Source organism: Apteryx mantelli, chromosome 23 (genome assembly GCF_036417845.1).
Source record: "Apteryx mantelli isolate bAptMan1 chromosome 23, bAptMan1.hap1, whole genome shotgun sequence".
Classification (NCBI taxonomy): Eukaryota; Metazoa; Chordata; class Aves; order Apterygiformes; family Apterygidae; genus Apteryx; species Apteryx mantelli.
The window spans coordinates 5,853,252-5,866,646 of record NC_090000.1 but is presented as its reverse complement, the minus strand read 5'-3'; the positions used below and the strand labels follow the sequence as shown (position 1 = coordinate 5,866,646).

At 54.6% G+C, this 13,395-nt stretch overlaps 1 protein-coding gene across 1 annotated transcript in view; it reads right to left on the bottom strand.

Annotated features, from left to right (window-relative positions):
* Positions 1-12,511, bottom strand: part of OPCML (opioid binding protein/cell adhesion molecule like) — a 372,466-nt gene extending 359,955 nt beyond the window's left edge. Inside the window, exon 1 of the mRNA XM_067309996.1 lies at positions 12,445-12,511. Coding sequence (XP_067166097.1) covers positions 12,445-12,505 — 61 coding nt within the window. The 5' untranslated portion in view covers positions 12,506-12,511. The remainder of the gene's footprint in view (positions 1-12,444) is intronic.
* Between the last annotated feature and the right edge of the window lie 884 nt (positions 12,512-13,395).

Here is a 13,395-nt window from a genome sequence, read left to right as displayed (position 1 = left end):
CGTGCAGCCCCAGCACGCTCTTGCAGCAGAGGCTGGGAAGCGGCAGATTCATGCATGCAGATCTGACTACACCTGCGGGTTGGGGATGCAAAAGCTGTTCACCGCTTCTCCAGCATCACTCCTCATTTAGGTAGTGGCTGCAAGCCTGCGCTTTCATGTGCATTCCCCAATGGGCTGATTTCAGAGCCCCAAAATCAGATCCGACAGATCAGACACAAACAGAGTTTGCTTCCCTGCAGCGAATCCATGTCTTTGCGCTGCATTCAAACCAGGCTGAACTGAATTCACAGCATTCCCCCAGCCCAATCCATATGGCTACGCGCAGAAGCGCCCTCATTCAAGAAGCCTGCTCCCATCCCCTGCGCTGCCGCTTTATCGTAGCGCTGCTCTTTGTCCACCCACGTATCTAGTATCTACGGCAGGCCCACAACTGCTGGGCTAAGCCTCCGGAAACCTGAGCCCCAAGCATCAGCCCGAGCCTGGTGGGATCTGGGCAGGAGGGCTCTCGCAGGATCATATTACTGACTGTCTCGGCAGAGAGATCGACACGCAGACGGTCTTTCTAACAGCTACCTCCCTCCCGCACAGTACAATGTGTGAAGATCAGAGAGTCCCAGCACAAAAGGAGGGGGTGTTCAGTGCCCTGGAACAAGGCAAGGAGACAAGCACCTCACCGGGTGAGCTCAGGGAAGTTCTTTGCTCAACGTGCAGCAATGCCGAAAATAAAAAAAAATCCTGGGTGCCTAAGTAACGGGACAGAAAATATCATACACTACTACAGCAAAAGAGGCTACCCTCCCCCTAAGCAGTGCCGTCAAGTATGATGCCCATCAGGCTGGGCACAGGACACGTTGGAAAAAGCAAACAGAGAGAAACGATGAAGAGGAGGTGGCAAGAGGCCCGTATCTGGGCTGGATGAAACTGTTTGTCCCTGAATTTGAACTGAATCACTGTTCAATCTGAAATTTTCTAAGATGTCTCACATCTCTGAAAGTTATTAAAAAATGGGGGGGCAAACCAGCCCTCTCTTCTCTTTTTGGGCTGACCCCAAATTATTATCTATTTCCTCCAGAATCTGCAGAAATCTGCTCCATTCTGCAGAAGAAAACATGGAGAGATCAGAAACACGGGCTTGAAATAGAAAACGTACAGAAATCTTCCCAATCGGAATGATCTCAGACACGCTCGTACATCCACTCACGACTTCAGAACAAAAAGCACCCACCAAACAGAAAAGCAGTGTGTTCAAAGATCACAAAAAGGATTATTTCTTAAACGGTGCCTGACTTCAATCCAAGGAACTCCCCGCCGCAACACGGAGACCAAGACCGCCGCCGGCCAGACGGGACTAAACCACGGTGGCTTCTGTGCCCGGCTCCAGGGCAGAGCCTCCCCTACGGAGGAGCACCCGCTCCCTGAGGCTTCCTCCCAAGCCGCAGACCCAGGGAACACCCGAACCAAGCGGCAGCTCGTTTTGGCCTCTCTCTCGAGGGCTGCCACGTCCCCGCGGGGCGCTCCGCCGCGTGGAGGCGGGTGGTTTCAAAGGCGGCGCACAGCACCTCCCGCGTCTCCAGCCAAGCTGCGGCCGCAGCTCCCCCCACCGACTGCCCATAAATCCTCCAACTCGGTAAACAGTCGAATTACGGCTCCCCTCCATTGCTTAGCTGCTTTTGACACTAATTGCTCTGTGGAGTGTGTGCAACTGGCAACACCTTATTAAAAGTGAAATATATTATACTGTCCACTTATTGCTACTTTATAAAGATAAAGTACCCTGGCTCTATAGAAAGGCTGGCAAAGGAATCGCCTAGCCGCCTCGCAGCAGCCACTGGAAACTATAGCATACAAAGCGGAAGCACAGTGGGCATTACCAGGACAAATGCGCGCTGTCAGTTAAACTGGAAAGAGCATTTCCATTTTGAGTCCAGGGCTTGAGTAAAGAGCATGCTGGAGAATTTCTTCTCCATTCACCTCCTGGTTTCAACTCAGAGAACATCGCTCTTGGACCTTTAGGGAATCCAGCTGGAGACCAGATGTGAAAGGACAGAGGTATCAAGCACACACTGCTCTCCCCCCAGTTTTAGAGGAGCGGGGGGTGCCCACCGACTCAGAAGGACAATCTAAGTCACTTGCTAATCGTGAATTACTGTTTGCCTACTCTCCAGGCATTGCTACCTCAAGGGTGCTACAGCCTCTCCTTCTGGTGAGGTTAACCAGCCCACCAATCGCTCTGATATTCACATGGAGCATAAGTCCAAGAACCCCTTTGCACTCCAGCTCCATTTTAGTAAAGCACAGGCATTTGGGGGTCCAATTTATTGATCTCACAGTCTTTCTCCTGTGTTTCACAAAGGAGGAAACTGAAAGTCAACTGGTGTCTCAAGGAAGAACAGGTATGCACCTCTGCTTCAGATCTAGAGCTACAGCAGGGACACGTCTTTCAATACATGCCTCTGCCCATGCCTTGGGCAGTCATTTTCCATCCTTATTTCTTGGTTTCCCTGTCTCCAAAATGAGGACAATTAAATTTCTCCTCTTTGTGAAGCGCTTTAGGAGCTACTGGAAACAACACTACACAAGAGCGAGACCTGATATCACTGCATTTCACTAACAACTGTTTCAGTCCAGTCCCTCAGGCCTCTTCTCGCCACATAATTTTGGGGGAGTTTTTGTTTTTATTTTGAATTAAAATTCTATTTCTGTCTGGAAACATGACAGCCAGCAGAACACAGGAGGAAGGCAGACACAGGGGATGCCATCAAAGAGACTCCTGCTGCCTGCCGGGCTCACAAAGAGATGGCGAGCGCGGAGGGCACAGAGAGCCACTGGCATGGGGAACAATCAGCTTCTGGGGACTCATTTTCTGTAAAATGGAGATATTCCTCATGTACATCACAGGGAAGTCATTACATCCACATCCCTCCTCTACTCTGGAGAGTACAGATGCTGTGTCGGTCTATTATTTATTACTTACTGGTCATTTCCCATGTGCCAGAGACAACAGATCCACCTCCCATCTAAGGACCATGGGGTGCAGAAGCAGAGACTGCATTGTGCTTTGATTCCTGAAGGAAATGCCATGTCTTAAGCAACACATTTGAAATATCCAGACTCTCTGGTTCAACAAGTTCAAATCTAAGCAGGATCAATACCTTCTCACTCCTGAGGTACCAGCAGGTAATTGGGTATCATGCAGTGATGAGCAACCTAGTTTGCTCAGAAGCAGCAAACTTTAATCTTCATCCATTCCTGGTACACAGAATGGAGGGGGAAGAACAGATCAAAGGAGAACAGATCAAATTTAGCTGCATTTGGACCCAGATTGCAGAGAAAAGGACTCATTCTTAAGCAAAACGGCCTGTGCTTCTAAGGTTCAACATCTTGAGAGGACTCAAGTACAATATGTCTCAGGGAAGTTGCCACCTCTCTAGTATGGCCAGCTGTAATCTCAGAGCTGGCTCCCGTAGATTTTAGGTTGCTCCTGACATCCCGACCTTGCAGCTGGGCGCTCCCCAAAACACACGCCGCAGCGCTGGACAGCCCCGATGCCTCTGCAAAGCCGAAGTCCACTTTCGGCTCAGGGACCTCCTACCCCAGCCCCGTCCCCGCTGGCTGCACCTGCAGTCCCGTTTCCCACGGGGGCCACGTCCCGCGCTAAGGGTGGTCCCGTCGCATTTCAGCAAAGGGGCTTAAGCATCGCTTCGCCCATACGTGCTCAGCCCCGACACTTGCCATCCCGACGACAAAAAGGAGAGGGGCTAGGTAAGATGGATGGGCAGAGACAGACACAAAAATGCCACGAGCAGCAGAATGACCTGTTTGACAGATTTCCCTGCCGATCAAAGCTAACTTCGCTTAGAGGTTCTGACATCTGATTAATTACGGAGCGCGCGCTCGTTCAAAAGGTTCTGCTTCCCGACGGCCGTCGCCTTTCATCCCCGCGGCGGCGCGCTGCCGAACCCGCTCCCCCGGCGCCGGAGGAGGAGGGGACCAAACGGCCTGGCTCAGCCCTGCGAGCCGGGAGATAACGAGGGAGCGGGAAGGCCGGGAACGGAGGCCTTTGTCTGCGGTGCCTTTTGCAGTGGGCAGATACTAAGGGGCTGCCTCGCGCTGACATTTCAGTGGCCAAATTAAAATGCGCCGCCATGGAGACTAAATGTCATTAGCCTCATTAGAAGTGATCACATTAAAATAAATACAAAAAAAATAAAGTGGAAATTAGCCAAAGCCATTATATCAAATAAATAAACGGGCAGATCCAGCAGGGACCGTACAGACAACGCCGACGGCTATAGTCTGGGTCTGAAGAGATGGGTGGTTAAGCACTGCACGGGCTCCGCTGCCCCCCAGCACAAGGGAAACACCTATGGGTCCAGCCATGACTGTGGCCCAGTTGCTTAAGTCAATGCAGTCATAGGCAGCCACCTATTTGCAACATGCCTACGGGGTCCTTCTGGCTTAATTTCTGCAAGAGCTTAATTTCCAGAAAGTCTCGCTGTGCCTTGCACAGCCTGGCTTAAAGGATGGGGCTCTTCCTGGTTATGACAGCAAGTCAGCACGACGCTCAGTACCACCAGGAGGGGAAGGATAGCACGACTGGTTTTGCCTCCCGTAACGTGCCCCTGCTCGGTACCCCGCCTGCAGCAGCACAGCACGCCCCGCAGCCAAGAGGTGCTAAAAACTGGCCCAGTCCAAGACGTCGAGCGCGCTGCCCCAACGCTCTGCCTGGCCCCTCTGCACCTTCACGCCGATGCCAAGAGAAAGGCAGCGATTCCCGGGATGACGAAAGGACATACCTCATGTGCAATGCTTTGTCTGACAAGGACTGCGGGTTTTTTTTAGCAGCATCCACTCCAGGTTTCTCTCGGATGCTTCCCGTTGAATTACTGGCCAGCACAACTGCATTTCGCTTATGCATTGTGACAGGACCGCAGCACAAGGTGGAAGGCTTGGTGAAAGAAGTGCTATTTTATCCTTGCACAGAGAAGAATTTTTCCTGTAACCCCTCTTGCTATGCAAACACCATTTCCTTCGGGGAGGGAGAAGTCATCAGAGGGCCCTCGCAAGATCCTGCTTATGACAGAGCAGATTTGAAAGCCCAGAGATCTGCTTCCTCCTCCTTCCCTTCTGTCAAAAATTATAATCATCATTTTCCAGCTTGCTGAACAATCAAAGTGTGGCCTATATTCACTGGAGCTCCTTCCACACGCTGCATGCATAGCAACAAGTACAGGAAACAAAAGCCAGAAGTAAACAGTTGGGAGAGAAGAGGTGATGGGCTGGCAGGTGGACAGCAGAGGACTGCTGCTGGGAAAGGCCTGTGTGGGGCAAAACGGCCTGACCTCCTCCCACCCTCACCCCGTGGGTGCTGGTCCGACAGTGCGAAGCCCACGCAGAGGCCTCCTTTCGGCACTCTGCAGGGAGCAGGCAGAAGAAACGTGCCTGGGCAATTTTGCTAGTGGAAATGTCTTTTTTTTTTTCTTTTTTTCCCCAGCCTCCTGCAACAAGTGAGGCTGCAGGCAAGCTGAGCTGCCAGGCTGGGCAGTGGGGTTGTCCTATGGGGAGCCTTGCTCCCAAAACCAAAGGTTTCCTTCAGTTGCTGTCCTGGTTTACCTGGAGCTGGGACAAAGGGATGGGGAAGGCAGAAAGAGTTAGATTTGGGGAAAGCCCTTTCATAAGCAGAGAGTACAACTGTAAATGACCATCAGAAGAATGCTGGCTACTCCTGCAGTGCCCACCCTGGAGCAACAGATGGGTCTTCCCTTGATATTAAAGCTTAAACCATAGCCGTGTGCCTGCTGTACCAGAAGGGAAGCCTAAATCCTCCTACCACAGGTTAACTTGGTCCTCATACAGCTGAGGAGCTAGAGACCAGAGTGAGCCATGAAGGACAAGGCAGGTTAGCCCCACAGCCACCTCAAACACAAGTAACCCAGGATGTCCTCCTCAGTAAGCGATCACCTTCCCCATAAAACCCCACCAATGCCCCAGTGCTGGCCGACAGAACTGACACCTTTGAACGGCCACGTCGCAGTGAACCCAAGCGTGCCGTGAGCTTGCTCTCCGACAGCCGGAGCAGATGGGGTCCAAGCTCAGCCTCCTGTCCTGAGGTGCGGAGCTCGCAGGGAGGCTCGCTGGGCCTCCCCTTCTCTGCGGTTTGCAGACAGTTTCCAGTCTCCAGGGCTGTCAATCCAGCAGTTTTCACTAGAGCTGAATTCACAGAAAAGTAAATCTAAAAATAACTCTTCCTTTTTCCCCCCTTCCTTGCCTCATCTCACACGCATTCTGTGGGCACATGACTAGGCTGCAAAGGCTACAAGTCCAGCTTCCCCATAACAGCTCCTCCTAAGGAGGCCATCAGCCCTATTCTCAGTACTGTTGCACCTATGGGTGGCTTGACCTAGCTGAGCCTAGACACCCGAGGCTGATGGGTCCATCTGGGGAACTCAGCCCACGGAGACAGATCCATGGCACAGTGAGATCTGTGAGAAGCACCAAGTCTGAGCCTCAGCATTAGGGTGTGCTTTCCAGAAAGCCCCTGAAACCACAATCCCTGCTTGCTGTGACTGTACGACCACTCACCGTTTCAGGTCATCTTGAAAAGGCAGCTTCTCTGCAAAACACTCTTCCCTGACCCTGTCACATGAAGCACATCATCCCCAGGCAACTCAAACCAATGCCTTCTGCACTCCAGCCCCAAACCACTGCCCTACATCACCCCAAGCACTCAACCCCTGAATGAAAACTGCAAGAAGAGCCCACCAGCTAGTCCAGGTCTTGCTCGGTCTGAGTCCCACAACACCTGAACTCATCATCATTTCATGGGGGTACAGATCCAAGGCAAGGGATAGGATGCATCCCCTGCCATGCCTACCTCTCTGGACCTAGCAATGTACCTTCTCTGGTCACCCCTAGAGGGTGATAATACAGCCCTGGCTCTTTGGAGAAGGAGGCAGGAAAGTGTTTCTTTCCTCCGAGTATGAAAGAAAGAGGAGTTCCCTGAACAAACCCACCCACCGAGCAGCAAGTGTCAAAGCCACCTCTGTACATGCTGTTGCCGCATTGGTAATTATAAGTACCATGCCTTCATTAGAGAAAGGGAGAGATGACTGGGAGGCAAGGAGTCTTGCAGCAGAGCTGTTATTATTTTTAAGTTTAAACAAAAAGGAGAAGTGTGACAGCTGAGATCATACCCCTTCGTGCCCTCCCAGCAGCTGAGAGCAGCTCGGAGAAGAGCTCGGCCTGACAGTGCCGCAAGGGAAGAAGAAGCAGGGGACCAATGTGAACTTCGTCTAATTGGGGGTGAGAAAACTATAGGGCTGCAGAGTATCGATTGACCATGGGCAGGTTGCAGCCCTGGGGGACAGAAGCCAGCGTAGCACCCAGATGACCTTGTAGGATGCTACATCCACGTACCCCCCAAAAAACCCAAAACTTTTCCTCTATCGCTGTCTGACTGTAGCAAAGGGACCCTCCGAAGCTCCTGTCGGTACTAGATGGAACAAGAGCTCAGACGCTGGTCAAGGGAGAGCGCGGCCGAGAGCCCGGGACCAGCCCCCTGCTCCGAACGTGTGCACGAGTCGCGCACCCGGAGCGGCAGCTCACTGGGGACATGCAGGGTGAGTGACGGCAGCCAGCCAGCACCGGGCCCTGGTCCTTGCTTCCTTCACGCCTTCGCTTTCTAGTCAAGCAGAGCACAAACTTCAAATTGCATAGTCAAGTGTAAAATATGAACACAGCTGTTTATGCAGCTTGAAATTCACCATAACCAAATATTCAAGCCTTTGGGGATGATTTTCAAAGGCACCAGTCAAGGTACCCATGGCTCCCATTGGCGCCTTTGGAAAATTCCTCCTTTTCAGCCGTAACAGTTTTTCACAGGGATTCACACCAGCAAAAGCTCCTCCACCCAGCCGTTTGCAACTAGTGAATACACAAAGGCGATGCTGTCTAAGAGAATCTGCTGGAAAACGCAAAGCAATATTCACCAGTTTGGTGCTGCCCGGAAGGCAGCCGCCGCTGAAGAGACAGAGCCCCAAAACCCGAAGCCCCCAGAAGTAATTGTTCCAAAAACTTGCGCTGCAGCGATTTGCATGGAGCAAAAGCTGCGTTTCCCTGTTCTCCCATCACTCTCCCTCCCAACGTCACAGCAAGCATTGCCCCCCAAGAGAAACGCGGCACCTTCCGCACAGTCACTGGTTTTCAGACCAGATTCACGGCGATCACCAAAGCTACACGGCCCAAGCGAGAGCGAGGCGGGCAGGCACGCAAGGGTTTGCACAGCCAGCATCCCTTGGACAGGCAACAGCTAGCGGCACACACTACACACAGCTTGCCCCACACCATGGCTGTTGGTAGGAGGAAGGATAACAGCAACCCCAAAGGATAAAGCCCCGCTCACACAAACCTGGGCAATGCACGGAGGACCTGCTTAGGAAGGCAGCGCAAAGGGATCATACCGATTTAGGTATCCCCCTTGGTCTCATCACCGATGCCAACACTGCATGAAAGCACCCAGAAAAAGGGGAAGGAAAACGGGTGCACGTACCAAAGCAGGTAACGCAGCGGTAACGGAGCAGCAGTGCCAGGAAGGACAGAGGGCACCAGCTTTTCTGTGGGTTCGGGCATCTCTCAGATACATGTATGGGAGAAACAAGAACGGCAGATGAAGGAGACCTAGCCAAAGAGCTGGATTTCCTCCCAGAGCTGCTGGACACAGAGAGAGCCCGGCGCTGCTGGCGCCCTGGAGAGCAGCACGGCACGTGTTGCAGGGAACGTCGCTCGCAGCCCGCAGCCAGGCTGGGAGCGAGCCAGCGCAGGACGTACCTGCACGGGAATTGTGAGCACTGCGGAGACAGAGCCCGGGCACGGGGATCGGCACCGCGCTGCGAGCGCTGGGGACTGGAGCGTCGCGGTGCTCGAGTACCCCCGAGCCCCAGGCTGCAAGGAGCCGTGCCACGGGAACCCGTTTTGCAGAGCCGACAAAGGCAGCAGTATAAACGCCCCGAGAAGCCGGGGTGCATTTCCTTCGGCCACCTGTAGAGCCACGATACTGCACCATAATAACTGCAGAGCAGCCAGAGACGCTCTCCCTGCCCCAGCCTCATTCTCCAGTGCAGCACACCTCCCACCCCCATACAACTCACTCCTCAGCACCCAAAAATGCCCCAGCACTTCAGAGCATTTGCCATTGGCTTGACAATTAAAGTACCCACCTCACCTTGCAGTGCCGGGCTCATTAAAAACCTTCAACGTCCTTCCCATCAGAAAGATTGCACCTCAGAAAGCAACCGATGTCTGTGAACCCGCCTCCCCAAAGGCCCCAGATGACAACAGCATTAGCCTTAGAGATTATTTTGGATGGAAACTTGTCTTACAAAGAAATAAAAAGCTGCAGCGTGAGACGCTATCTGTGACCAGAGGGGTCAGGGTTTCATTATTGCATTAACCTTTCGTGTCTTTAGATTCCACAAGAGTAAATTGGTAACGAGACGGCATAAGCCCCGATGGGAAAAACGCATCTTTCCAAACAAAAGTAAGAGGGAAAAAAAAAAAAGAACAGAGGTGGGAGAGAGAGAAAGAGGAAAAAACTGGCAAATAAGCTATTACAGCTAATAATAACTTTGTGATGCTATTTTCTCCAGGAGCCTTCAAGTTGTGATGTTTCCCTTCACTCTAATTACACCTTCTAAAAGCAGGTTCCCTTCTCACTTTAACTACCCCATGCACAACTCCTGCAGGATTCATACAAAAATGGAGGGGGAAGGAGTTTACACCTCACAAACAGCCTCTGCATATCCCAGGGGAGCATCACCTGCATAAAACACGTGGGATTATGCTTGCAAATAATAAACACCCCCCCAAAAAATAAGCGAAGATGCAGGCCTCATGGGTTGGCAGATTTTCCTTCCCTCTATCCCGGCTACAATCCGGAACAACTTTGCCAAAATTACTCACGTTACAACCCACATCACTGAAACCATGACACTGGCTAATCCAGTACTGAAATCTCTACTGCGGCCAGGTTTGGAAGAGACGGATAACATCCATTCTCTGGAACTGGTGCAAGAAAAGGAGATGTTCAAATCCCCGGCTTCAAGGCATAAAGTGCTTGGTGCAGGGGCAGGGAGGAAAAGCTTCCCTTGAGCCCAGCGCCAAGAAGCCAGCCCAGGGCACAGGCATATTTTCCTTCCTCTAATGCAGGTAGCAGGTTTTCAGCTTGACGGATTAATGGCTGAGCCCAGCTGGGCAAATTCCTAGGCTGGTTCGGCTCAGGGGACATTCAGAGCCAAAGCAGATATTGCCGCTCAATACAAATAAGAAGGGAAAGCTACAACTGTGAAGCACAGACCGAGAAACCCTCTCCCAAGCTACTGGAGGCTTAAATGCACGGTTCTCTTTCCTTCCCCGTGACACAGAGCGGTCGCAGCTAGAGCAGGCCCTGGGCCAAACAGCCAGGTCCCGAGGAAACTGCAGCAGGGCACCAGCAAACTGCAAATGCTCCATGTCAGCCTTCGCCAGCTTCTACAGATCAAGGACACCTCGATGACAGCCCATCAAGCGGCATATGTCCGCACGCTGTCCAGTGCCCCATTTGAGCTGCCTCACATCCATTTCTCTGCGATTTTGACCCAGAGAGAACTCACCCAGCGGGCAGGTACAAAAAGCCAGCACTCTGCTGAGCACAGCTTTGGTAAGGCAAGCTGCCCCCACCCCTCCCATGGCGTACCTGGCTTGTCTGGCCCTAACTGATAAAGCATTGGAATATTTTCCATAAGACCCCCTTGCATTCGGCAAAATCGGACAGCTCACGCCCCCGCGTTCTCCTCCTCCTCCTCACAGCTTGCTCTGGCTCACGCCTGCGTGCCCTCTCTGCCAAAACTCTGCTTGCACCATTTGGGTTGAAGGCCTTCCTGCAGAGCTTGAGACAACACCTGAAAAGCGCTGCCGTAGGAGGTCATCCGTCGGCGCTCTTCGACCGGCTGCACGCCCCGGGGAGCGATGCTGGCCGCCGAGGAGCAGGCCTGTCCCGGGAGCCCCTGCACATCGCACAGCCCTGCGTTCAAGCTGAACATCAGGGCCACCCCGGCCTGTCCCAGAGGCTCTTTTACACCCTGCTCTACCAAAGAACCCACGGGTATGGACGGTCCCACGGCACGAGCCTCCCGGAGGAAGTTTTAGCCCGAGTCGCCTTGTGATTATTTGTCACAGCGGCGCTGCGAAAAGAGCTCTTTTCCAGTTGTGACACAGCTAACCTCTCCTCCTCCGGGCTCATCTTCTTCCCACACATGCCACCCCTGCACTGAAAAGCACTGCAACTAAACCACGGAAAGCTGCTGAAATTATAGATGTGCCTCTTCCCTGCCCTCTGGAGTCAAGCGCAATTCTCACTGACAGTCATGAAAAACACATGTTGGGTTAAGATCGCATCTGAGACTCGACACCCAGTCTCCATCTGCTTGCACAGGCACCATAACCTTTGCAGCTGCTAAAAGTGCACACTGTCATCACAAAATGCTGGTGACTTCCACCCCGAAATGTGCATCTCTGTTCCCCCCCAAGGATGATTGGCAGTGCAGTGCAGGGCTGCGTTCGCCACCCCACTGAGCCCCGCGCGCTGAGCATCGGCGCGGAGCCGGCGTTTCGAGGCAAGGCTCCGCGTCTCCCCCCTCACCTCCCCACCTGGCGACACGCCGTGCCCGACCCGGCGGGCTCGGCGAGCCGCGGGGACGAGGACAGCCCAGGGAGAGGCAGCCACCTGCTCAGCTTGCGAAGACTGCAGCACCTTCGCCCCCCGCCGCAGCCTGACGCGGTCCGCGCAGGTGCCTGCACGGGGGGAGGCATTTTCGCCTTGCAGAAGGGAGCCCCCGAGCGAGGGGGAGACGGGCACGACTCAGAGCGGTGCCTGAGTTTGCAGCCCTCAGGCGAGCAGAGATGCAGGGGGGCTTTGGGAACGGCAAGACGGCTCAGGAGGGAGGGCACAGGAGGTGTCCAACTTCCAAGGAGAAAAAGCTCCCCGCCACCACCATTTACTGCGAGAGGACGCCCGAGCAGAGAGCACGAGGACGGGAGCGAGGCAGAGGGGGACAGACTTCTCGACAGCCCGCGGGCTGCACGCACGCCGTGCCTGGCGATCCCCGCCAGCCTCCGCCGCAAGCGCCAGAGCCGCTCTCGCGCAGGCTCTCCAGGCGGTGCGGTGCCCGCCGGGGAGGCCAGCGCTGCCACGGAGGACGGGCACGGCTTTCTGCGCCCCGCTCGCCCCGACGACCGAAAGCACTTGGCAATTCTCTGCAGCAGAGCGACTCGCTGCCCGTATGCACGGGTGTGCGTTCGTGCGCACGGTGCAGGAAGTCCAGGTCGGCCACGCACGCACACACCGCCCGTTTTTCCCTCCCTCTGAACTGACACCCTGCCATCCCCTGGAGGAAAAGCTCTTTGCACTACCTGGGATGAAGAGCAGGGCAGTTGTGGCTGTGAAGACGATCCAGCAGGCAGGATGGTACATCTTGGAGCTGCGGTAGACTAGCGGCTGATTTGCTTGCTGCTTGCTGCTGCCGCCGCTGCTTTCGTCTGTGCTGAATTCTGAGCAGGTTTAAATCCAATGTTTGCAGAGGGAGGGAGAGTGAGTTAGTGAGCTAGAGAGAGAGAGAGAGATGGGAGCAGGCAGTCAGTGTCTCTGCTTTTCCCGTGCGCACACGCGCGCACGCACACACACACACACGCACGCACGCACAACTCGCAGAAGGAGCACCAGCCTCAGCCTGTGCACGGTGCAAAGCAGACCTCCTACCAGGCACCCATTGGTTCGAGTTGCTGAGTGACACACGCACACTTGCTCTTCTGCAGGTCTCACTCTGCAGCCGGGCAGCTACAGGCGCCCGACGACCCCCTCCGCGCACCACCCCGGCCCCGGCGGGCAGCGGTGCCCCGCGCGGGAAGAGCAGCCCGGCACGGGGGACGCGCAGCCCCACGGGCTCCTCCCGCAGCAGCCGTCCCCTCCCGGCGCCTCGTGCAGCGGGGTGCGAGATCCTCCGCCGAGCGGGACCGCCGAGGGCTGGACGCCGCCGGAGCGGGTCCCTGGGGGTGCCCCGGGCGCTCACCCCTGCCACGCACACCGCCGGCTCCACGCGCCCGGGGCCCCTCCGCCAGCACAAGCCGGCAGCTCTGCCTGCTGCCAGGAGAGGCAAAGCGGCGAGCAAGCCAAGCTTTTTAGCATGAGTGGGTGTTTTTCCACACGAAATCTCCGAAACTGAGAAGCAGTCTTCTCCGTGCATCCCATCCAGAGCCTTTTTTCCCCCCCTTCGGCACATTCACCGAACCCTAAAAGGACGCAGAGCCCAGGGCATCCGCTCTTGCAGACCCCAACCCAAAACCCTCCTGGTTCCTGCCGAGGAA